At 40.7% G+C, this 24,809-nt stretch overlaps 1 protein-coding gene across 13 annotated transcripts in view; it reads left to right on the top strand.

Annotated features, from left to right (window-relative positions):
- The window catches only part of ZNF521 (zinc finger protein 521), a 422,310-nt gene that overhangs the window by 257,166 nt on the left and 140,335 nt on the right, over positions 1–24,809 (top strand). For 10 of the 13 annotated variants that reach the window (XM_061597293.1, XM_061597412.1, XM_061597394.1 and 7 more), the window contains one exon: positions 10,366–10,428. The exons of the other annotated variants lie outside the window; for them this stretch is intronic. In XM_061597293.1, the coding sequence (XP_061453277.1) occupies positions 10,366–10,428 (63 nt within the window). The remainder of the gene's footprint in view (positions 1–10,365; positions 10,429–24,809) is intronic. 13 annotated transcript variants of the gene reach the window in all.

Below are 24,809 nucleotides of genomic sequence, written 5' to 3'. Positions count from 1 at the left end.
GTGATCAGTGTGGCCAGATGCAGAAAGGAACAGTACTCGCTTTCATGACACCTGTTGAAATTTTCTTTTCTACAAACTACTAAATGAGGTGAAGAAGCCATGTTCTCTTTTGCATCTGGTCACCCTAAGTGTAATGTCTTGAGTCTTAATTATAGAAAGGTGGACATATAAATCTCTAAAATAAATAGATTCAGCTGCATTCCTGTCCTCTAGCATGCTAGAACCTTTCCCCTGCTAGAGAAGTCGGCTTTAGCCTTTTTTCTTCCTGAGTTTTGTACCTGAAAAAAACAGTTATATCCTTCCTAACCTCACTTACACAGCCGTGTTCCTCCTGCAATTCCCCCTTGTCCATCCTTGCCTTCTCCATTGCTGTCCTATCGGAGCTGAACTTGAATAAACCCTTTTGTGTAGCTGCAGATCTCTTAGGTTAGAGCTATAGTTACCTTTGTCAAATAAATGGACATTGTGTAGAAGGTATTAACCTGCTCCAATTGCCATTGTGTCTAACAACAAAACCCCCTGTGAAACTCATAAAATTACCAATTTCACAGTTGACTTTCTTCCTGTTTTGCTCAGCAGCCTTCATACTACTGGCCTGTCTCCACTCACTGCAGGAGATGATGTCGGACCAAACCAGTAGAGCTGTGCTTTAAAAGCTTCTTGAGATATACAAAATCTATCTTAATTCTGACTAAAATGTGTTTTGTCCTTTACAAACAACTTCTTCCTACACTTGTCCTCTGTGTTGCAGTGCCCTAACAAATTTAAATGCTGTGTCATGTAAAACAAATTACTGTTTTCGTAATCCATACCCCACCTGAATATGAATGGTTTAGACTATTGTTCGAGACACCGTAAACAATAAATTATGAAACCAAGTTTTTCCCCCAATTTGTTAACTGATGTTAAGTAAGAATTCCTTAGTTCAGACATAACAGGAAACTCTAACTTAACACATACCAAAGTCATACTGCAACAGGATGGGGAAGAGAAAAGAGGCAAGGGGAGGAGCATTCTGCACCAGTGCCCATGCTCAGGTTCAGCCTCAAACGAATGTCTGAACTGAATTAGTGTCTTAAAGAGGCAGTGTGTGAAAAATTTTCTACACTATATCTGGATCTGGTGCATTTCCCCTCACCTTTCCCTTGCTTTCTCATTGTGGATTGCTTTCTGTTTGTGAAATGGTGTGCTAAGTATGAGCATTTCTGCTGCATGGTCAAGGGGGGACACACACAAAGATTCAATTAAACATTTTATTTATTTATTTATTTATTTATTAAACGTGTATACCGCCCCATAGCCAAAGTTCTCTGGGCGGTTTACAATAACTAAAAACAAATACAATTTAAAATACATCTTTTAAAAACAATTTAAAACACAATTTAAATATTTAAAACAATATAGAACACATGCTAAAATGCCTGGGAGAAGAGGAAAGTCTTGACCTGGCACCGAAAAGATAACAGTGTTGGCGCCAGGCGCACCTCGTCAAAAACATCATTCCATAATTTGGGGGCCACTACTGAGAAGGCCCTCTCCCTTGTTGCCATTCTCCGAGCTTCCCTCGGAGTAGGCACCCGGAGGAGTGCCTTTGATCTTGAACGTAGTGTACGGGTGGGTTCGTATCGGGAGAGGCATTCCATCAGGTATTGTGGTCCCAAGCCGTGTAAGGCTTTATAGGTCAAAACCAGCACCTTGAATCGAGCTCGGAAACATAAAGGCAGCCAGTGCAAGTGGGCCAGAATCGGTTTTACATGTTCGGACCGTCTGGTCCCTGTTACCAATCTGGCTGCTGTATTTTGCACAAGCTGCAGTTTCCAAACTGTCTTCAAAGGCAGCCCCACGTAGAGTGCATTGCAGTAATCTAATTTGGAGGTTACCAGAGCATGGACAACTGAAGCCAGGTTATCCCTCTCCAGATAGGGACATACTGAAGTTGGTAGAAGGCACTCCATGCCACTGAGGCTACCTGAGCCTCAAGTGACAGAGATGATTCTAGGAGAACCCCCAAGCTACAAACCTGCTCCTTCAGGGGGAGTGCAACCCCATCCAGGACAGGTTGGACATCCACCATCCGGTCAGAAGAACCACCCACTAGCAGCATCTCAGTCTTGTCTGAATTGAGCCTCAGTTTATTAGCCCTCATCCAGTTCATTGTCGCAGCCAGGCACCAGTTCAGCACATTGACAGCCTCACCTGAAGAAGATGAAAAGGAGAAACAGAGCTGCATGTCATCAGCATACTGATGGCAACGCACTCCAAAGCTCCGGATGACCGCACCCAGCGGTTTCATGTAGATGTTGAACAGCATGGGGGACAGAACTGACCCCTGCGGAACCCCATACTGGAGAGTCCAGGGTGCCGAGTAATGTTCCCCAAGCACCACTTTCTGGAGACGACCTGCCAAGTAGGAGCGGAACCACTGCAATGCAGTACCTCCCACTCCCAACTCAGCCAGTCTCCCCAGAAGGATACCATGGTCGATGGTATCAAAAGCCGCTGAGAGATCAAGGAGAATCAACCGAGTCACACTCCCCCTGTCTCTCTCCCGCCAAAAGTCATCATACAGGGCGACCAAGGCTGTTTCCGTGCCAAAACCAGGCCTGAAACCCAACTGAAATGGATCCAGATAATCGGTCTCATCCAAGAGTGTCTGGAGCTGGCCCGCAACCACTCATTCAAGGACCTTGCCCAGGAATGGAACATTTGCTACCGGCCTATAGTTATTAAGATTTTCTGGGTCCAGGGAGGGTTTCTTCAGGAGTGGTCTCACTACCGCCTCTTTCAGGCCACCAGGGACCACCCCCTCTCGCAGAAAGGCATTAATCAACTCCCTGGCTATTCCATCCCTGCTAGCTTTTATTAGCCAAGAAGGGCAAGGATCCAGCACAGAAGTGGTTGCACGAACCTGTGCAAGCACCTTGTCAACGTCCTCAAGCTGCACCAACTGAAACTCATCCAAGAAATCGGGACAAGGCTGTGCTCTGGATACCTCGCTTGATTCACCTGCTATAACACTGGAGTCGAAGTCCTGGCGGATGCTAAAGATTTTAACCTGGAAGTGCCTAGCAAATTTATTACAGCGGGCCTCAGATGGTTCTACCATGTCCCTGGGGCCAGAGTGTAATAGCCCCCGGACAATTCTGAACAGCTCCGCTGGGCGGCAGATTGATGATTTGATAGTGGCAGCAAAATATTGGTTTTTTTGCTGCCCTTACTGTCCCTAAATACAGCTTACCATAGGCACTTACCAGTGTATAATTGCATCCACTAGGAGTTCGTCTCCATCTGCATTCAAGCCGTCTCCGATATTGTTTCATCGCTCTCAGCTCTGGGGTATACCATGGAGCCATACGAGCTCCACACAGGAGAGGGTGCTCGGGAGCAATCATGTCAACTGCCCGGGTCATTTCTGTATTCCACAGCTCAACCAGGGTTTCGACAGGACTGTCAGCCCTATCAGCCGGAAAACTCCCCAGAGCCCTTTGGAAACCATCCGGATCCATTAGTCTTTGGGGGCGGACCAACTTAATAGGTCCCCCATGCTTGCAGAGGGGAAAAGCCACTGTAAGTCTAAACTTCAGCAAGCAGTGATCTGTCCATGACAGAGGGACTGATGTAAGGCTCCCCACATTCAGATCACCAACTCCATGTCCAGATGCAAAAACCAAATCTAGAGTATACATGTGTTGGGCCAATGGCATATTGGGACAGTCCCATGGTTGTCATGGAGACCATGAAATCCTGAGCCGCCCCGGATAAGGTGGCCTCGGCATGGATGTTGACATCCCCCAGAACTTGCAGTCTGGGGGATCTCAACAGTACACCCAAGACCACCTCCGTCAGCTCAGCTAGGGAGTCTGTTGGGCAGCGGGGTGGGCGGTACACCAACAGAATCCCCAGTCTGTCCCGCTGACCCAACATAAGGTGCAAACACTCCAGACCAGTAGTCACATGAACAGGGTGCTTGCAGAGGAAGATGGAGCTCCTATAGATCACAGCAACCCCCCCTCCCTGACCCTCAGGTCTACCCTGATGCTAGACCAGGTACCCTGGCGGGCATAGCTGGGGGAGACTGACTCCTCCCTGCTCACCCACCCAGGTCTCGGTTATACATACCAGATCGGCTGCCTCATCCACAATGAAATCATGAATGAGGGAGATCTTATTATGCACCGATCTGGCGTTTAGGAGCAGCATCCGGAGGCCTGAGAGCTGGCTGATAGGGCAACCAACAAACCTGTGGGTGTGGGGAGGACCGGAACAAGGCACAGCCATTAACTGCCAAGGCTGCGTTCCCCTTACCTGGCAAGTCCTCCTCACAACGCCATATCTCCCTCTACCCGTCACTACGCTAATTGGGGGCCCCTCAAATCTCCCCACTTGGCTCTGATTCCTCTCTCCCAGGCACATGACTCAAGACCCACAAAAAGGCAGACAGCAGGAGCCGCCTCAGCTAGCCGGCTTATGTATTCTCTCCAGAGAAGGGACAGGTGGAAGGAAGCAGCCACAGCTGGCTGAGTACGTGGGGGCCTGGTCCTGCAAGGCGTGGCAACCTGCAGCACGCATCAGGGAGAGGGTAGTGGTGGTGGTGGTGGTAGCTGGGTGGGCGGGCGGGCGGGCGGGCAGGCAGGCAGCAACGGCTCTCCTTCCCTGGACGGTGGTGGTCCCCTTTCTCCTGCAGGCACTGGGTCTCCCTGGCCACCTCAGCCAGCCGGCTTATGTATTCCCTCCAGAGAAGGGACAGGTGGAAGGAAGCAGCCACAGCTGGGGCCTGGTCCTGCAAGGCGTGGCAACCTGCAGCACAGGAGCCCAACAGGGAGAGGGTGGTGGTAGTGGTAGCTGAGCAGCAGCAGCAGCAAGCAGGCAGGCAGGCAGGCAGAAATGGCTCTCCTTCCCTATACGGTGGTGGTCCCTTTTCTCCTGCAGGCACTTTCTCATGCTAAAATAAAACATTCCATAATCCATTGTGCCTTCATTTTTTTCAATTTTTTGGGAAAAAACCAAGAAAGGCTTCAGAAAACAAAGGGGGAAAACGTTTTTCCCCCTCTGAATTTTTCCAGTTTTTTTCCGGACCTTCACATCTCTAGACCTGGTTGACACATCACAGTAAGCCAAACTATGGCTTTCCAGGACTGTGAGAACATGGTGGCTCCTGGAGAGGAGCTCACACCTGCTTTACTACTGCACATCCTTTTAGCTCAGTGCAGCAGCTAAACCAAGGTTTGGCTTACCATGTCATGTGAACCCGTTCTCCATAATGACAATCTGTAGCGAAGACCAAGCCTTGGTTACACATTGTAGTTAAGAAGAGAGGGCTTCACCACAATCCAGAGTTCGGGCAATGAACTAAACATGTCTTTACCTGTCTTGCCGTGTTGAGCTAAAAGAACCAGGAAGGAGAACATGAGCTACAATCTGCTCCCCAGGAGCCAGCAGGTTTGTATGTTCAAGCTAAGCCATGGTTTGGCTTAGTGTTACATGTGAACACAGCTATGAAGAATTTTCTTGAGAAAGTTGGGAGAAAAACCTGGGATATGTTACACTGGACAAGGATTAGAAGTGAATTTGATTTAAGGTTCAGTCACTCTTGATACCTGCAAATCTGAGGGAAAGCGTTTTAAAGTTCAGTTTCAGTGATATACAATATAGACTACAACACATTTACAAGCTAACACAAGATGATTGCTGGAGATGTCAGTTGAACCACGCTGACTTTTATCTGATCTTTCATATCTATTTGCATGCAAATTACTCAAAAGAGATTTCTTACAGCACAGCCCTGTGCAGGTTTGCTTGGAAGTAGACCGTACTATATTCAGTGGGCCCTATTCCCTGGTAAATGTGTATATTATTGCATCCTGAATCATAGAAATAACAGGTTATATAATTCCGTATGATGCCAAAATAGTTTTACTATGCTATCTGGAAAACTATGATCCTTAGCTACTAGTAAGTTTCCAGTTCTGAATGTTGTGATTGTCATGTTTTCCTCCTCTGAAGGATGGTTTCCTCTGTCTGACCAAAACATGCATCTTGGTCACTAGACTTAATAGAGTCCAGGCCTATTGGAGTGCTGTTTGCAAGCCAACTTTATCCATGGATTTTTATGAACTACTACTAAAACATTTTTTAAAAATAATTTCCTCTAAATTACTTTTTCAATACTGAAAAAAACTCCCCAGAACACTCAGCTGCAACATTTTATATATTACTAACTTTGCTGGTCAGCAGTTTTGCCAGCCAAAACCACCCATCTCTTCTTAAGTAACTTTATTTTATACACATTATATTTCAGTTTAAAGAAATCTACCGTTGTTCCATCTCAAATATAAATATAGGATGTTAACTTAGTTGCTTGAAAGTCTATCATCTGTCATTCTTTCCTGAGAACCTGGTACATGTTGCATAAAAGCCATATCCTGCCCAAAAGAAATAAAGAACTTTGGCTACAATCCTGCTCTTATGTAATCATGCATAAGACACACTGAAGTCAACAGAACTTGCTTACGTATAACCAGTGGCAGAATCCCCCTTTACATGGCAGATTCTATACATTTTTACCAACAATACCAGTATATCCGTTAGTGCAGAATGTTTTAGGGCAATGATATGATTTGTTTTTTATTTTTAGCTTGATCCTTTTCCAAGGCTTGTAGTGAATAATTACATTTCAGCTTTGCATCAACCTAGAGAAGTGGATCTCTAATTCCCACACTTTTAATGGAGCAGCTGAAGCTGAGAGATAGCAACTTGCCTAAACCTTTCGTGAGAACATGAACCTCGATCTGCCAGGTTGGAGTTGAAGGCTCAGTCCAGTAGACCAGAGTGGGTTAAATATCATAGGGCACCAATACAGGTTCATTTCGCTTTGGCACCATAGGATCTGGCCATGAATACAGAGCACATTACTTTACTGCGTGCATTATCATGGCTATGACCTGTCTCCGGAGATCCTGTGCCACCACTGTATTAATGAGTGCATCTGCTTCCGAATAACCTTATTAGCTTGCCACAGCTGAGCCAGTAGCCTCATAGGATTTTTGCCTTTGTCCCTGGAGAGATGTGATTCTGTTCTACTTGCATCCAGTTTGATGCCCAAATTTTAATAAGTTCTGTTAGACACACACACTCTTTCTCTCTTCTCTCCAATTATCATCTGCTATAGGGATTGTGAAATCCCTAGTTACTTTTCCAGATGCCATCAATAATTCCTGAAATGCCAGCATGTTTGGTGATCCCATCAATAGAAAATTATGTACATTTTAAAGGATTTTATGTATTTTTACCATTTTTGTCAAAGTATAGGAATGTGCTCAGTGCTTTAAGAAATCACTGCAAAACTGCACATCTTATGTGTATACTTTCATCTAACCCTCAAGCCTATTATAGGAAGCAAAATCTATCTTGGTGTGCTGGCAATATAGGAGCAGCTGTTCATGTTTGTGTGCGCATGCGGGGATGCTCACTCTGTCTGAGCCCTTACCATGCTATTTCTTATCATCTGCATCACTCGATGGAGAGAAGTAAACGAATAGTGAACACAGCAAGGTGTCTGTATAATCATTAACTTACTTGCCCTCTGGATAGGACAAATGATATGCAAGCCTAAACTCGCCAGGGATCATCTTTGGGAGCGTGTCCAGGGGGAATGTTCTCCTATGAGTTAATGGCATATTTCTAAATGGGTTGGCTGCTCTCCTTCTGTTTACCAGCTCTTTGGAAACTGTTTTTGTTCTCAGTACAATATGCAGTACTAAAATAAAATTAAAAATTGCCTTTTTATACAAATATTTAATGAACAGCCACCTATTTTAAACAGTATTCATACAGCAAAACTCTTTTATTATATGATCCCATAATTGGTCAGTACTCAAATATGGCTGTAGTCAATTTACCGAGTCTAGAATAGAATAAATGGTGTATTCCCCCCCTCCTCCCATGTTCCTGAAACCTTTCCTTTCTCAGTTCCCCTCTGCGAGCTGCTAGAAAATGTAGCAGCTGCTAAATCTTAGCCTGTCCCTCTCCACCCTCTTTATACTGAAACAGGCCATTAGCCCATCTAGCTCCATGGTTTTAGACAGGAGTTTTTCCCAGTCCAAACTGGAGATGCTAAGGATTGAATCTGGGATATTTTGCATGGAAAGCATGTGCTCCAGTATTGAGCTATGGCCTTTTCCCAGAAGGGCTGAGGAACTTTGGTTTAGATCTACCTGGTTTGATCACGCCACTGTCCCTGCCATATTGTATGGTATTACTTCAGCACATGCCATTTTTTTTTCTCCATAGACATCTTGGCTAAGGAATTCATAATGATGTACTGCTAAGCATAGGCAGAATGGAGAGCAACACTAGCACGCCTCTAATACTAGCTCCTCTAGTAGTTAACCAACTAGGGGTGGCTAAGCTGTTCCATCAGCCCCTACCAAAGTGGTCACTGGTCAGGGTTAATGGGAACTAGAGTCCAACAACACCTGGAAGGCCACAGCTTAGAACCATCCTGAGCATAAACAAGAATAATGTTATCTGGGGTAAACTAGAGTAATCAGTAGGGAAGACAGCAGATAACACCCTCTTTTTGATTTATAAAGTAAGAACTAAGTGTCACTCAGAAGTTATTTTGTCTGCTTTGACTAGCCATTGATTTCAGAGATAATGTTTCTTTCTCTGTCCATTGTGGTTTGGGAAAATTATTATTATTGTTAACATTTATTATATCTATTACATTTATTTAAATATATTATAGACTGCCCTATAGCAGAAATATCTCAGGGCAGTTACAGTAAAACAAACAAGGTTAAAAACAGTAGCAGTAAGATAAATAATACAATAAAACATGATTAGGTATAAGAATCAAACTGCAAATTAAGAACACAATAATATAGCAGGCAACCATTGAGAACTCCAGTTACAAAGTATTATATAAAAATAAAACAATAGCCACAAACAGCAAGGAGTTAAAAACACTTTATTGAATTGTGGCTATAGGACTTATTAATTAATTTTTGTTTTTGTTTTGCTGTGTAACTGTTCATCCTTTATGGGGGTTTTTGTTTTTGTTTTGGTACCAGAAATCTTTTTGGCATTCCTTACAGTTGTCTACTCTCTTGTTCCACGCTTTGCCCAGTACCAGCATGCTTATGACCTATTCATGAACAGCACAGTATTTTGGAACTGCTGACTTAACAAAAACTTTCTTGCCTATGTTAAAGCTTGACATATCCTTTTTAAATGATTTTGGAATAATTGCATGTACAGAAGACACTAAGGAAACACTCTTCACCGGTTTCCTTTCCCAGATTTTTTCCCCATTGATTCATCTGTCAGGTGTGAACATCATAATGGTGGGAGAAGCCATAAATTCTCATCCCGACCTCATAAACTGAACTTAAGTCATTTGGTATTGTGTTTTGTACAGGCAGGAGTGGTATTCTGGCAACACAGCAGGAAATGAATATAATAAATAAAAAATTATTTCCTGTTTATGATAATAAAGTACATCTCCCTTCCACCCACTGACCAGAACATTTTTGACCTTCATTTATGTTCCTCATCTCTCTTTTCTGTTCCTTGCTTCTCCTTGCTTGAGTAACAGACAGGTAAGAGAAAGAAATCTTTCTAGAGAAATACAGGCAAATTTATCTGGAAAGGTATTTCTCTTCCCTGTTTCTTACTAATCAACACAGAGTCTTCATACTTTTCCAACTTTTTCAATGTTCATTTTTCACATATTTAACTTTTTAATCGGAGGTGCTAAATTAAAAGGCAAATGTTCTCACACAAAACAAAAAATGGTAGAATGCAGTAGATACAGCTGTTTTGATTATGTGCAAGTGATATGTGGCCAGAAAGGAAATGAAACAAAATAAAAGTAATGTTTTTGAATAGCTGGAAACCTTTCCCCAATATTTGGAATGATATATGCATTAGAGTTAGTCTTTTGGAAAGGACGAGACTTTGTGAAACCAGCTTGCAGTTCAAATTGAGAGATTGGGCAGACACCAAAGAGTGATGCAGGATGAGTGGTTTTGCTGCCCATTCTTATGTGTTTTCTTGATTCTGATAGGCTCTGCTTATATATTTGTGTATACAACAAATATAATATGTAGAAATTGACTTTAGTGCTTTGTTGTCCAAAGGAAACTGAGCCTTTAGGTGCCTGTTTTTAGACTTCTCAGTAAATTGGGAAGTGTGAGTGGGTAACAGTACTTTTCATAATGGATAGATAACGTTTATTGCGGTCACAGACCAAACATATCAATTAGACATTCCAACATAGAAATGGTTAAAAACAATTATTTTACAGCAATTTAATACAAGTTAAAATATTAACATATACAGGGTATCAATTTTTTCCCTACTCAGATTTACTTGGAAAAAAGAGCTTTAACCAAGCAGAGATAGATGGCCATCAAACATGTGTACAGAGTAAGTATGAATCTCCTTGTGCATAAGCTCTAAGGCCTTTGCAATATTAACAAATCGGATATTAAAAGAATAAAATAAAATAAGTCATGGCAAATCTCTAAAGAGTCTAATTTCCCTAATTAAAGCGAAACCATTAGGGTTATAATGAAATCTTAGACAGCCAGCTAAAATTATCAACAAACATAAATACAGAAGTAGCACATAGGTAAACTGTTAAATACAAGTTAAAACATTATCACCATCAGGATATCAAATTTTTCCTACACTGAATAGCTGAGGCACAGAATTTAGCAATTTTTTCCGTGATTTTAGGAAAGCGATCAGATAATAAAAGTTCCACATAATAGCTGTCACTTTTTCCGGGAAACGAATCCAAAATAGGGGTGATTATTTTGATTCTAAGAGTACTATAAAACGGACAATGTAGCAGAACATGTGCAACTGTTTCTATTTCATCAGTGCCACATGGGCATTTTCTTTCGGCTAAAGGGATTTTTTTATACTTGCCCTGTAAGACTGCAGATGGTAGTATATTGAATCTAGCTAAAGTGAAGGCTCTACGCCATTTAGGTATCGTCAGGTTTGATAGATAAGACATCGGTATTAGGGGTTTTATATTATATCTGTGATGTCTTATCAGCATCAAGTGATGTTGATAATCTATACCTTTGATCCGTTGGATGATAATTGTTTTGGCCTTTTCATAACCCAAATCTAGAATTATTTGAGTTGAAAAACCTAATGACGATATTTTATTTAACATCATCTGAGTCCAAGTAGATTGGAAATTATCACTTAATGTGTGTGGTGCCAGACCTACCGGGTTGAACAGAAGTTTCAGCCAAAAAATAATTCTATAACTCCAGATACGGGATTCTACTGAAGGTAGTCCTACTTCTAGTCTTATAATGAAATTTGGAATACACCGGGAAACTGACAAAATCGATCTTAAGAAAGAATTTTGAACTGACTCAAGTGAAGCAAAGTTTTGACAAGTATTGGCTTGCATACCATATGTCAGCTGTGGAATTACTTTCGCCACAAATATTTTAATGGCAGCAGATATAATTTGACCCCCTTTGTTATAAAAAAAGGATAGCAGAGCCTTCGATGTTCTCATCGCATTTAGGATAATCATTTTTATATGTAATTTCCAAGATCTGGATGATTGTAAAGTTATACCTAAATATTTAAATGCAGATACTTGTTCTATTAATCGACCATTTAGCGGCCAAAGGTGTATGGATGGTCTATTATTTTTCGTAAAGATCATGACTTTTGTTTTGTCATGATTGATTGTAAGATGTTCCTTATCACAAAAATGTGCTACATTAGATAGTAATCGTTTTAAACCAATAGGGATATTAGAACTAGATCATCTGCATATAATAGAATAAATCTGGGTGCTTCCGCTAATATCGGAGGATGAGAAGGAATTACTGCTAAAGAATTAACTATTGTATTTATATAAATGTTAAACAAAAGTGGAGCCAGTATGCATCCTTGCTTTACACCCTTATGGGTACGTATAGGATTCGTTAAATGACCTTTATTATTGCACCTAACTCGAAGGTAAGTGTTTTCATAAAGGCCTCTCATCAATGATAGTAAACGCAAATCAATATTAGTACCTTCTAGTTTTTCCCATAATTTGGCTCTAGATATCGAATCAAAAGCCGTCTTAAGATCGATAAATGTGGCATAAAGAGAGCCCTTTGTTCTTTTGGTGTATTTCTCTATTAGATGTTGTAAAACCAGGACGTGATCTGTAGTTGAACGACACGTCCTAAAACCTGCTTGCTCTTGAGCCAGAATATGTTCATTTTCAGTCCAATCTATTAATTTATTATATAAATGGGCAGCGTACAGTTTACTAATTACACTTAATAGACTTATAGGTCTAAAATTGGCTGGGTCGGATGTGACACCTTTTTTATAGATTGGGACAATTATTGCCATGCCCCAATCTTCAGGTATTTGCATAGAGTGGTCTATATAGGAAAAAAGTGTTGCAAGTACTGGGGCCCACCAATTTGCATTATTTTTAAAGACTTCTGCGGGGATGTTATCTGGGCCAGGAGCTTTATTTGGTTTTAATTTGGATAATAAATCTAGAATTTCGTTCACAGTTACAGGTTGCCATTCAGGTATATTATTATTGGTGACTTTTTGTGGGATTTGAAGATCTGAATCATTCTTATATAGATGTTTAAAATAAGATTCCCATGTTTGTGAAGGAATATAACATTCTAAGTTTGTAAGTTTTTTGCCAATTATTTGTTATTAGTTTCCAAAATAAAGAAGTATTTTTTAAGTTGGCAGCATTATTTAAATTATTCCAAATTTCTATTAGACCTAATTTCTTTTTCCTATTTATAAGTTGCTTATATTGGCTTCTGGTTTCACAGTATATGTTCAGCAGTTCTTGTGATCTTATAGACTTATATGCTTTAAAAGTGGCAATTAGATTTTTTTTTTTTAACACACACTCGTGATCAAACCATGGTTTGGAATTTAGCTTCCGATTCTTTAAGTTATTTTTTATATTTGGCTGAAAAATCTGTTGAAGATCCTTTAATATCTGTTGAACTAGATTGTAGGGGTCAGTCTGTTGATTGTTAAGAAGTATAAGATCTTTTTGGGCCAAATTATCTACGTGATTCAATCTATCTGAAATTTCTTTTTCTAGTTTCGGGATCCACTTGAGTCTGTTTGGACGAATTTCACAATCAATGATCGAGAATGATTGCAAATCAGAATAGATTTGAGCTTCTGTACATTTTAGAGTTATATTGACAGGCGAATGATCGCTCTCAGGCCTATCGATTATTTTGAATCTCTCTATTAAATGGTAGAGTTCTTGAGATACTATACAAAGATCAATTGTGGATGCACCTCTAAATGATAAGTACGTAAATTCACCTTCGAGGTCTCCACTAGTACGACCATTTAAAAGAATTAAATTCAATTGAAAAATCATTTGCATTAAAGAGAGGCCTACATAATTAGATCTATTATCTTTTGCATGTCTGATAGGTATAGAAATTGAGCCATCCAATGAGGGGACTATCATTTTATATTTGCTAAACAAAGCTTCATCAGATGGACCCAGTCTGGCATTGAAATCTCCAGCTATTAATAAAAGGGCAGCTGGATAGCATAATGTTAATTTTGTTATATAATTTTCAAGCTGAGCAGTTTTAGTAGCGCTCGATTTTACCTCTTTACCTGGTGGAAGATAAACATTAAATAATAATAACATCTGGCGCGATAATTTTATAAGTACTGCATTGGCTAGATCCAATAGGGGTTCACAGTTTATAACAGAAACATTAATTTTTGTCGAAACAAATATACATAGACCTCCTTTTGGACATCCCCCCCTAAGGCTGGGTATGGCTTTTAGCTGGTAGGCTGAATATCCATCAAAACTCATTAATGATGTTGCCCATGTTTCGTGCAAGAGCAAGATATCATATTGCTCCAAGAAATTCTTAAAAGATGGATCTTTGTCTTTATTAAACCAACCAGCAATGTTCCACGATAGTATCTTTAAGGAAGGGAGTTTTAGATTGCTATTACGTCAATTGGTATTTAAATTTGACAAACGTCTCTCTCTTTCCAAGGCATCTGAGGGGATATGTTGGTATACTTTTTCAATTTTATTTTCTCGGTTGGTCCTAGATAATTCTGAAACCCCTTGGGTTATTTTTTCTGTTGCTACAGGGATGTTAATGTTCCTTATTTCATGCTCACAATCCATTTCTTTTACTGTAGTTAGCAGATTTTCAAGTTTAAATCTGATTTCTGACCTTGCTTCCAAAGATAAAGTTGTAAAGGTCTCCAGTAAAGATATTTCTTCAGGTAGAAATTTAGTGGCCTCCATACTTTTTATTTCTATTATAGATTGGTTGAGTATGTCTGACTCTCGTGCATCCACTTCATGTTGGGTTAGAATTCTCTCAGAGATAAAGTGACGAGACATAAGACTTTTAGGAGGGACTTGGTTGTCAAAAATTCTGGCAGTATAAATATTTTGAGTTACCAATAATTCTCTTTTGTGCTGGAAAAGAGATAGTTTCTCTTTCGATGCAAATGTAACGATAGCTCTGGCGCTAATATAGTTGTAAAATAAATATTTGATGTTTATGATGTCTTTTGTCTGGACCAATCCTGGGGATAGATACTTTGTTAACAATATTAGTCAGATGTCTCTTTCTTTCATTTTGTGTTAAATATCCCACTGGTTTTGGATAATTTATTAGAGCCAATTGATTTTCATTTAGGATTAAATTCCAATCTCTGTTATTTTGAATTGAATAAGAAGAAAATTCATTGTCTGGGTTCATTATTAAATGTTCCTTAGGAGCTTGTTCATTCAGATTAAAGTTCGAGTTCGCCTGGATACTTTTTGGGCTTGATAATCTTTGTGTATCTTGTTCTAAGATTAATTGCGATTTTCCTTGACTAGATGGCACTATGCTCTTTAATTCGGTGCTCTTTTTCTTCGTCTTCTTCTTTCGTTTTCTTTTCCTCTTTTTTTCCTTTGGCGAGGTTTTTTCTGTGTCAAGTAATTTGAAAAGTTTTTCAAATTTCAAGTGGCATTTACGATGACTCCTAATAGATTTAATGTTTTTAGATTTTTTCGCAGTTTGCATTGGAGGTTTAGAGCTTATTTCTTTTTTCTTCAAAGGAAGATGATCTATCCTTTGGTCTGAATGGGAAGTCTGCGTAGCTGCGTTTTTATTTTTGGTGTCAGAGTCAGTTTGTATTACTTGTTTTACTGTTAGCTCTGTTAATGTTGTTAAGAGTTAATTTGCTTCTGCCACAAATTTAGCAATTTGCATGAGTGATTGGGACACCATTTGACACCAATCATCATTAATTGGAATTGTTTGTATTTTGATTTGTTCATGTTCATTTTCTTTTCCTGCAATCGAGATGAAGGATTGGGAGTTGATTTTAAAATTCTCGTAGGAGCCTGAAGATTCCAATGGGGGCATTGAGTCCTCTTCGTCAGGTAATGATGTTCCAGATTGATTTATACATGGTAATAAATCATGGGTAATTCCGACATTTTCTGCCTCCTCCATTTCTTGCGCTAGATTTAAAATGCTGTTTTTTTTCTTCATTGCTTGGCAGCCATGATGGTATTTTGTCTATATCCCATTCCATTAATAAATTTTCAAAGGACAAGTTTTCTTTCAGATCTATTTTGTCATTTATCGTTATTGCATTCATTTTCGGTTGGTAGTAAGAAGTGATTTTAGTTTGTTTTTCCTTGGAGGTTTCTTGTATATCTTCTTCATTTAAAGGAATACCTAGCTCTTTACGTTTTCGTCTAGTTAGAACCATAATTACTCTCCCGGATACAGAGTCAGCATTTAAAACAATTTAAAAATGATTTAAAAGTTATAAAATATTGATAAGGTGTTAGCTTTTTAGTTCAGTTGCTGTTATATACTGTTTCTTATTAATTTTCTCTTCAATAGTGGAACACAGAGACGTCTTATCTCATGTCTCTCTCTCTCAGCTTTTCACATGGTAATAAATCAGCAGAGTAAAATAATGAGCAAGGCAATTAAATAGAGTTGTCCAAATCAAAGTCAGGAACTAGTAGGCACAGTCTTGTTATATTGCCTCTTCTTTAGTAGATTATATTGGTTGGTTTTTTTTAGCTACAAAGCTGAAGTATTTAAGAGCCGATTTTGCTGTACTCACTCTCACGCGGCCATCTTCCGTTGAGGCCACCTAGTAGATCTTGATGAGAAGTGGCGGGATATTCTCTCCTTGCCTCCACCCTTTCTCGACTCAAGGCTTGATACTGCAAGGCGTGTCCAGGGCTCAGCTCATTTTCATAATGTAAGTGGAGACTTAGAAATTGCTATAGCTAAGAGCCAGTTTTCACATTATGGCTGCCATATGTCAACCACATTAAATTGCTGCTACCAAGTAGTGAGCCATGTGATTGCTCAGCATCTCACTACACAAATGGCAGAAGTTTCACCACCTATAAAGTTAATAATTTCTGTCTTGTAGTACAAGTCAGATGATTTGTGTGGTTAATCATTTCATATGAATGACTTAGCATGTGGTACCTATGACCAACTTGTGGCCTTCCAAACATTGTTGGATGCATGGCCACTGATAATAGGAGCTATGCTATATGCAACATCTGAAGGGCCACAGGTTAACCACCCCTACCTTAAAGCAAGCAAGAACAAACAGTTGTCAACATCACCTAGAGATTTCTAATCAGACATCTGAATAAGTTCTGCATTGCACTTTATTTCCAACCAAATACTATATATTATCTAGTTGGTGTGTTTCCTTTATTGTAGTGACCTACTTGGATACTGTTGCATGACACTAGCCCATGTTTAAACTGAGCATAATCATTGTGACACATGTACAGCTGTTGCTGAAAGCACCAACCTGTGTAATATCTTCTCTCCCCTACACCTTCTGGTAACAAAAAAAAAAAAATCTGCAACATGACATCATTGCATTGTGAATTTTGCCACCTCCTCAAGGCAGTAGATGAAGAGGAGCAGTAGCAATAAAATTTGCATCATGATGCCATGGTGCCTTTGTTCGTTATTACTTGATTGCTAGAGGAGGAGAAGGAGATCTGGATGGTTTGTTTTCAGTAACAACCACACACGTGCCATAACACCTAGTTCTCCTTCCACTGACATGGACCTTTTTTTCTTTACCATTGCTTAACACGGCATTATATCTTCTAAACAAGAAGAGGCTTTCTTTATGCCTCTTAACTATAACACAGATTGTACCCCAATGACTTCTTCCTTTAAACAGTTCCATGCTGCTGCTTCATTAATTGGCACACACAAAAATGTTATAACCTTCTGTTTGTTCTTTATGTTTTAGCATGCTACCCCACCCCTGCATTTCTCTTTGTGTGGTGCCTGTTTGCCTTGCTTCATTCTCCTTTCTGATTGATCCAGAAAACAGTTTATGGAGGCAGAAACTGGCAATGCCATTTTTCTCTCATGTATTGTTTTGTTAGAAATGTCACAAGGCTTTGTTCCTTCTAACAGGATAGGTTAAAGGTCACCATCTCCACACCTGTAGAGAAAACCCTTCCCTGGCATCCCCAAGAAAACCCTCCTCACTGGCCTGTACCTCCATGGCATTTGTACTAATACTTTTTTCAAAGCTAACTGCAATAAGGAGGGCAATTTTGGGGATAGTCACAACTGGGGAGGGTAGAGTTAACTGTATGACCCCTCAGCTGTGACCCCTCCACACCACAATTAGACATGAAAGCTTCCCACTGGCTGAAATATTCACTAATAGGCAAAAACCTTATGGTTTAAGAACTTACCTATAGCCCACAGCTATTTCTATCAAACTTTAAAAAGCAGGGAAATTGGGCAGCTATAGTGAATGCACCAGGGGAGCAGGAGACCTGACCTCCTTTCTGAGATATTGTACTGCCCTACAAATTTGTAAAAATGCAAACACTATTTGGGCTGGTCTTTCACAGTCCAATCCACTTCCTGTGTAGCTTGGAAGAATTTGGTAACATGTGCCTCTGAGCATATGGTGAGTGGTGGCAACACCTGCCATCTCCAAAGATAGAGAATTATATTTTTGTATGTTTGTTGGTGTTCTTCTTTGCTTCTTTCCTGTGTTACTAATATATCTACAGATAATATAAACTAGAAAAGTTTATTTCCATCATTATTCATCCTAGAAATCTCTGTCAAATTTATTTTTATTAATTTCAAAGCCTTTTTATTGGTCAGTGTCATATGATGGTGAAGACAGCATTTTTTGTGTTTCAAATTGGAGGTTATGTTCTATTTCTATTTTGGGTGCATTAACATTGGAATCTGAAACTGCAGTTTGATGTAAAATCAGACTGATTCCAATATGTTGCTACTTCAGCAATGACTGTTGGAAAAAAGAGGATACATGTTTTCAGCTTGCTATGTTTAAACCACTTCATTTAAGGCAAGGTTGGTGCAGTCAATTAAAAACATAGAGCACACCTAGCATTTTGCTAGAATATATTTCACCTCCCACTGTTTTATCTTGTGCAAATTCAGACACTCCTGAGATCCACTGGAGACTATTCTGCAGAAGTCAGTGTCATTATTCCACAATTATGTTTGAGGGTTTTTTAGTGTAAAGTTTGCGAAGTGTTGCTGTACTTCACATATTCACAGAAATAGAAAAAAAGAAAATGATTTGCTATAGGAAACTTCACTAAAATTGCAAACGAAATCAGACATATTCAAACTGACCATCTGAACTATACAGTAGGGCCCCGCTTACCGGCGCTTCGCGTACCGGCGTTCCGCTAACGCAGCAGCTTTCATTCCCCATTTTAAAGCTGATTTTGCACTTTTGTGGCATTTTCGCGGCATTTTCGTGTGACGCGCCCCATTATACTCAATGGGGTTCCGCATAACGGTGGGGTCCGGAATGGAACCTGCCGTATAAGCGGGGCCTGCCTGTATCAACTGTCTTAATAATGTTGCTTCCTCCCTGCTAAAACAAGATCAGCACAGCACGTCTTCTATTATTTGGGCTGGTTGCAGGTGTTGCCACCACTCACCATATGCTCAGAGGCACATGTTACCAAATTGTTCCAAGCTACACAGGAAGTGGATTGGACTGTGAACGACCAACCCAAATTGTGTTTGCATTTTGACCAATTTGTAGGGCAGTACAATATGTCAGGGAGGAGTTCAGGTCTCCTGCACCCCGGTGCATTCACTATAACTGCCCAATTTCCCTGCTTTTTAAAGTTTGATAGAAATAGCTGTGGGCTATAGGTACGTTCTTAAACCGTAAGGTTTTTTGCCTATTAGTGAATTTCCCTGCTTTTTAATCTCGGAGGTAAGAAATGGGATCCTGTGCAAGTTTGCTGAGAATGGGTTGATCATTTGCATGCTTATTGAGTTCAATGGGATTTACTCCCCTGTAATCATGCTTAGGATAGGTGAAATTGACCACAGAGGATGGGGAGGGGAGGAGGGAGGGGAGGAAATGCAGAGGGGAGGACTGGGAGGGGAGCAGGCAGGAGGGGGAGGGGTGGAGGACAGGTTTTATCATTTGCATGTTTATTGAATTCAGTGCGATTTAGTCCCGTGCAGTCATGCTTAGGATAGGTAAAACGGAGCAGGGGGGAGGGAGGGAGGATGAAGGAAGAGGGGAGGGGAGGAGGAGGGGAGGGCAGAGGGGAAGGGGGGAAAGCAAATCTGATCATTTGCATGCTTATTGAGTTCAATGAGATTTACTCCTATGCAGTCTTGGTTAGGATAGGAAAAATAGACCATGGGGAGGAGGAGTGGAAGTGGGAAGGAGCGTATTGGAGGGGGGCAAAGGAAGGGGGAGGGGAGGGCAGGTTTGATTATTTGTATGCTTATAGATTTGTATGCTTATTCAATGGTATTTACTTACGTGCAATCATGCTTAAGATAGGTAAAACTGACCAGGAGGAGGAGGAAGAGAAGGGGAAGGGGGAAGGAGGGGACTGGAAGGGAATGGGGATTGGGAGGGAGGGGCAAAGGAAAGGGGAGGGAAAGGGGCAAGAGGGAGGGGATAGGAGGGAGGAGAAGGGAGGGAGGGTTAGATCATTTACATACTTTGTGAGTTCAATGGGATTTATTTCTATGCAATCATGTTTGAAAATGGAAATGGACTGACTTCAAGTCGATCCCCACCTATGGCGACCCTTTGAATAGGGTTTTCATGGTAAACGGTATTCAGAGGTGGTTTCACCATTGCCTTCCTCTGAGGCTGAGAGGCAGTGACTGGCCCAAGGTCACCCAGTCAGCTTCATGGCTTTGTGGGGATTCGAACCCTGTTCTCCCAGGTCATAGTCCAACACTGACCCAGGGAAGGGGCAGGGAGGGGAGGGGAGGGGAGGAGATTGGGTGGGTGAGCACTTGGCAGAAGGGAAGCCCCTTTCCAAAAGAAAAACATTGTGAACAGTATCATTCTTTTTCAGGCTTTCGACCACCTTTTTATTCTACAGCAGGCACATGTAGCCTCCCACCCAAATTTAAACCAAAGCTTTCCCTGGCCACATCCACACCAGGCCTTTATTTCAATTTGGACAGTCATGGCTTCTCTCAAAGAATCCTGGGAAGTGTAGTTAGTGAAGGGTGCTGAGAGTTGCTAGGAGATGCCCTGTTCCCCTCACAACCTTCCATCAGAGTGGCTGACTGTTAAACCAGTCTGGCCACTGGAGCTCTCTCAGTGGAACAGGAGTCTCCTCTCAGCACCCTTCACAAACTACACTTCCCAGGATTCTCTGAGGGAAGCCATGACTGTCTCAAGTGAAATCAAAGTCTGGTGTGGGTGAGGTCCCCTGATTAGGCAACCCCAGCAGCTGTGAGTCTGGCTTTTAGAATTCTGACAGTTGGTTCTTACTGAGGATTACCCGCATTATCATAGGCTGCCAGCCAAAATTTATTAACTTAATTAAAAATCAGCCAGGCATTTTTTTTTAACTTTTAAACTACAGGAGATGAAGGTCAGAGTATGGGGCAAGGTCAGTATTAGGATTACAGGTACTATGTGAACATGGCTGATTTTTAATGCATTTCAACAGATTGTGCGAACTCTCAGAGAAAAAAGTCCAAAAGGGCTCTGGGGGTTTTCTCTCTCTTTTTACACTTTGAACTCTCAATTCTCTCTGACTGTTTTGTGTATCACCATGAAAATTGGCAGGGTTGTTAAGCAAGCGTTTCTGAGTTCAGAACTATAAGTTTTGTAAGGTTTTGTTTTGAAATGAGCTTATGGGAAGCATGAGAATGGCATGGGTGTATTTTCAATTTAACATTGCGGAATGTGAAAAACCCACGCTGGCTATAGTATACAGCCACTCTTGTGGCTGTATAATAAGGCTTTTTCAAAAGCTTAATTGCAGAGGGAGATGGGCGATTTCAGGGGTTGTTACTGGTGATGAAAAGGAGTAACCCTTCCCTGACCAACTGTGACCCTGTGATCCCCCACTTGTGCCAAAATGTCCTCATGCTGCAATTTGGCTTTTCAGAATCCTTCCATTGGTTACAGTAGAAGGAATCTTTCAAGCCTTATTGTAGCAAGGAGGGAAATTTTTAGAGGAATGGTAAAGCTGGGGAGGGAAGGGTAATCCTTCACTCTGCCCATAGAAGGGGCCAGTAGAAGGTTTTTTCAAGTGTAATTGTAGAAGGGGGGAGGGGGGATCTTCCTGGAGATTGCAATGGGTGAGCACCAACTGGGTCAACTCTTCTCTTCACAATTGCACTCCCTAGGAAGAGCACACACACACACACACAGACACACACACCGCATTACTCTTGAAAAGACAAAAACTCTAAAAAGCCTAACTGCTGGATGGGCAGGGAGGGGAGACATATGTATGCATGTGAGGGTGCAGTGTGTGTGTGTATGACTACATTGTAGGGGTGGGTGGTGCCCATGCCAGTTTCTCAGGTTTCAAAATGTGCCCAAAGGCCCCAAAAAATTGGCAACCTCTGGCCTTAAGTTATCTAGGTTTTGTTGTGCAAAACAATGTTGGTGAACATCCTTGTGTAGTTCATGCAGTTTACTGCTCTCTTTATGTGATATATGGTGGGAACCTGGCAACTGGCATATGGTCATATTTTGGCAAAACCAGAATATGTTGTTATACCATGTGAATCAAATGAATTGACCACATTTTCCTACTGAAGGCCAAGAGGAGGTCCACCAGAGCTTTTTGTATGTAGAATACAAACAAAAGGATACTAAAACAAGACAAAGACAAAATCAAACAGTGGTTGCAACTTGTAAAGGAGATTTAACCCAGATGTATTGATGTGTTTTAAGTGAGCAAGGAATGCTCTTTTGATAAGCTCTTTCACAGCTTTTTACCATCCTTTCTTAAAACTGTTGCCTTTCTCAGTCAGACTACCTATGGACATTTATGGGTTACTGTGTTATGACGTTTACTTTCCCATTCACTTCTTTTCTGCAGGGAAAATCCTATGTTCATGTTGTTGTCAACAAGACCTAGTTGTTGTTTTTTGTTTTTTAAAAAAACCTTAGTGATTAATTAATGGAGAAATTGCCCAAGAAGCTTCAGTGACTTTCTTAAAACAATATTAAAAATAAACACACACACACAGGGGGTAGTAGAATAAAAAAAATTATCTGTAAGATTAACATAATGGCATAACAGAATCTCACATCCCCCCAAGCAATGAAGATACCCCAACACTTGAAGATTAACATAACGGCATAACAGAATCTCACATCCCCCCCAAGCAACGATGATACCCCAACTCTTGAAATCAAACTTTACACTTGAAATGCTTTTATAATATGTTTCTGTTATGTCTCAAAAGAACAAGATGCTCAAAGAGCATGTCAGACAAGGAATGTTTTTTTACAGTACTGAACAGGCATTCTACTGCCGCGCTTGAAGGCATGCCTGTGTTGTGCTGCAAAAAACACCGCAGCACACGTGGAAAGCCATGGAGTGATGACACTTCCCTGCTGGGAGACCTCAGGTACCTCACCAGTTTCTCCTCAGCAGTGTCCACTGCTGACTTCTTGCCCTGGGGCAGAAAGTTAAAGAAGTCATCTTCTAAGTCATCTCCTTCCTGGTCTTTATCTGAAGACTGATCACTGTCCTCATTAAGTACACCCATCTTTATTTCAGCTTTCAACAAGGCTTCCATTGTGTATCTAAGAAAGAGAGAGGATATGTTAACATATATGTTAGGAAACCATCATCTGCTCTTCACTTCCTGATGCTTGTCATGTCCCCTGGTTCAGGGTCCAGCCTGAGCCTGAGGAAACAGCTGATCTCAGATTTTTGATCCTTGGAAGGCAGTAATTGCATCGTACAACAACATTTTTCCCACTCTGGCTCACAAATGTACAAGCTTTCTCAAAGCCAAACCATGGTACTTGCTGTTCTGCAGATGTGGCTGTGGGCAACTGGCACTGCTTCATGCCCTCCTCCTCCTCATGCACAGGGCCTCCTTTCTGAACCTCACTTTCTAGTTTTGCCTCCTCAGGATCAACAAGATGTGACTCAAGTGGCCGCACTAACTGACTGCTGCTCTCAGCAGCAAAACCTGCAACAGGCATCTCTGTAATAAAGAAGAGATAATGCTCCTATATGGGTGAACTTCAGCTGTGATGTGCCCCCATCTCTTCCCCATGCTGCAAGATGCCCCAGTCAGAGTGGAAGTAAGCAGGTCGATAGCACAATTAAAAGAGATCCTATTTGCATCATTTTTGCTCACTGAATAACCCTGCCTGGGCCAGTCTAACCTACTATCTCACAGGGTTGTTGTGAGAACAAAATGAGACTAGGGTTCAAATCCCCACATAGCCATGAAGCTCACTGGGTGACCTTGGGCCAGTCACTGCCTCTCAGCCTCATGAAAACCCTATTCATAGGGTCACCATAAGTTGGAATCAACTTGAAGGCGGTACATATATTTTTTATTTTGAATATGATGATTATGATAATAAATATGCAGCATTTCAAATTAATTCTGTATGAGAAGCATTCCATGCCAAGCTTGGAAAACCGAGGATGAGGTATAAAATGTAGACAAAAATACTTTTGACAAAATGCCGTTTATCTTTTATATCTATATCTATAATTAGCAATACAGCTGAATGATGTATGTAAAGTATTTTTTCTTTCCCTTTTCTTTTTTATTAATATTTTAAGGTACTACTGCTAAAGTTCTGATGAAAGAATAAAGCATTCATTAGCCAAATTCAAATGATTAGAACACATCACATAAATTCCACTGAAGTTGGAGTTTTTGCCATAGAAAATGAAAAAAACATATAACCTATGATAGCCCAATAGACAATCAGAACTAATATAAAACCCTATTGCTTCTCATTTGCAAATCTTGCAAGATCTAAGGTAACTCTGGATCATGTGAGTTCGGGTGATGCATGTTATGTACATTTGTATAGATATTAGCAGAGATTGTCAACAGTCTATCTCTTTCTGGGACTGGGAATCTCTCTCTTTCTCACAGAACATGACTTTGAGAGCTGGGGGACTGAGAGGAGGAGCTGCAAGGACCCTACTTCTCACCTCATCTCTGCCAAGAACAAAAAACTCAGCCTTAAGCCATTTATTATACGCCTAATGATTTTTTATTTTTATTATTATTATTATTATTACTGAGACAGTTTTTGTCCCACATACAATTCAGTCTTGTGATTAAACAGGACAAAAATACAAATAAAAAGAAAGATGGAGTTCAAATAAATATACAATTAAAAGCTAGCCGGCATTTTAAAAGGCAGGAGTACTCTGTCTGGATAAATACAGCACACAAGTATGCATGGGAACAAGGGGGAGAGTTCAAAAAGGGGGGGAAGGAAGAGAAGTAGGC

Source organism: Rhineura floridana, chromosome 1 (genome assembly GCF_030035675.1).
Source record: "Rhineura floridana isolate rRhiFlo1 chromosome 1, rRhiFlo1.hap2, whole genome shotgun sequence".
In the NCBI taxonomy this organism is placed as follows: Eukaryota; Metazoa; Chordata; class Lepidosauria; order Squamata; family Rhineuridae; genus Rhineura; species Rhineura floridana.
This window is presented reverse-complemented; position numbering and strand designations above follow the sequence as displayed.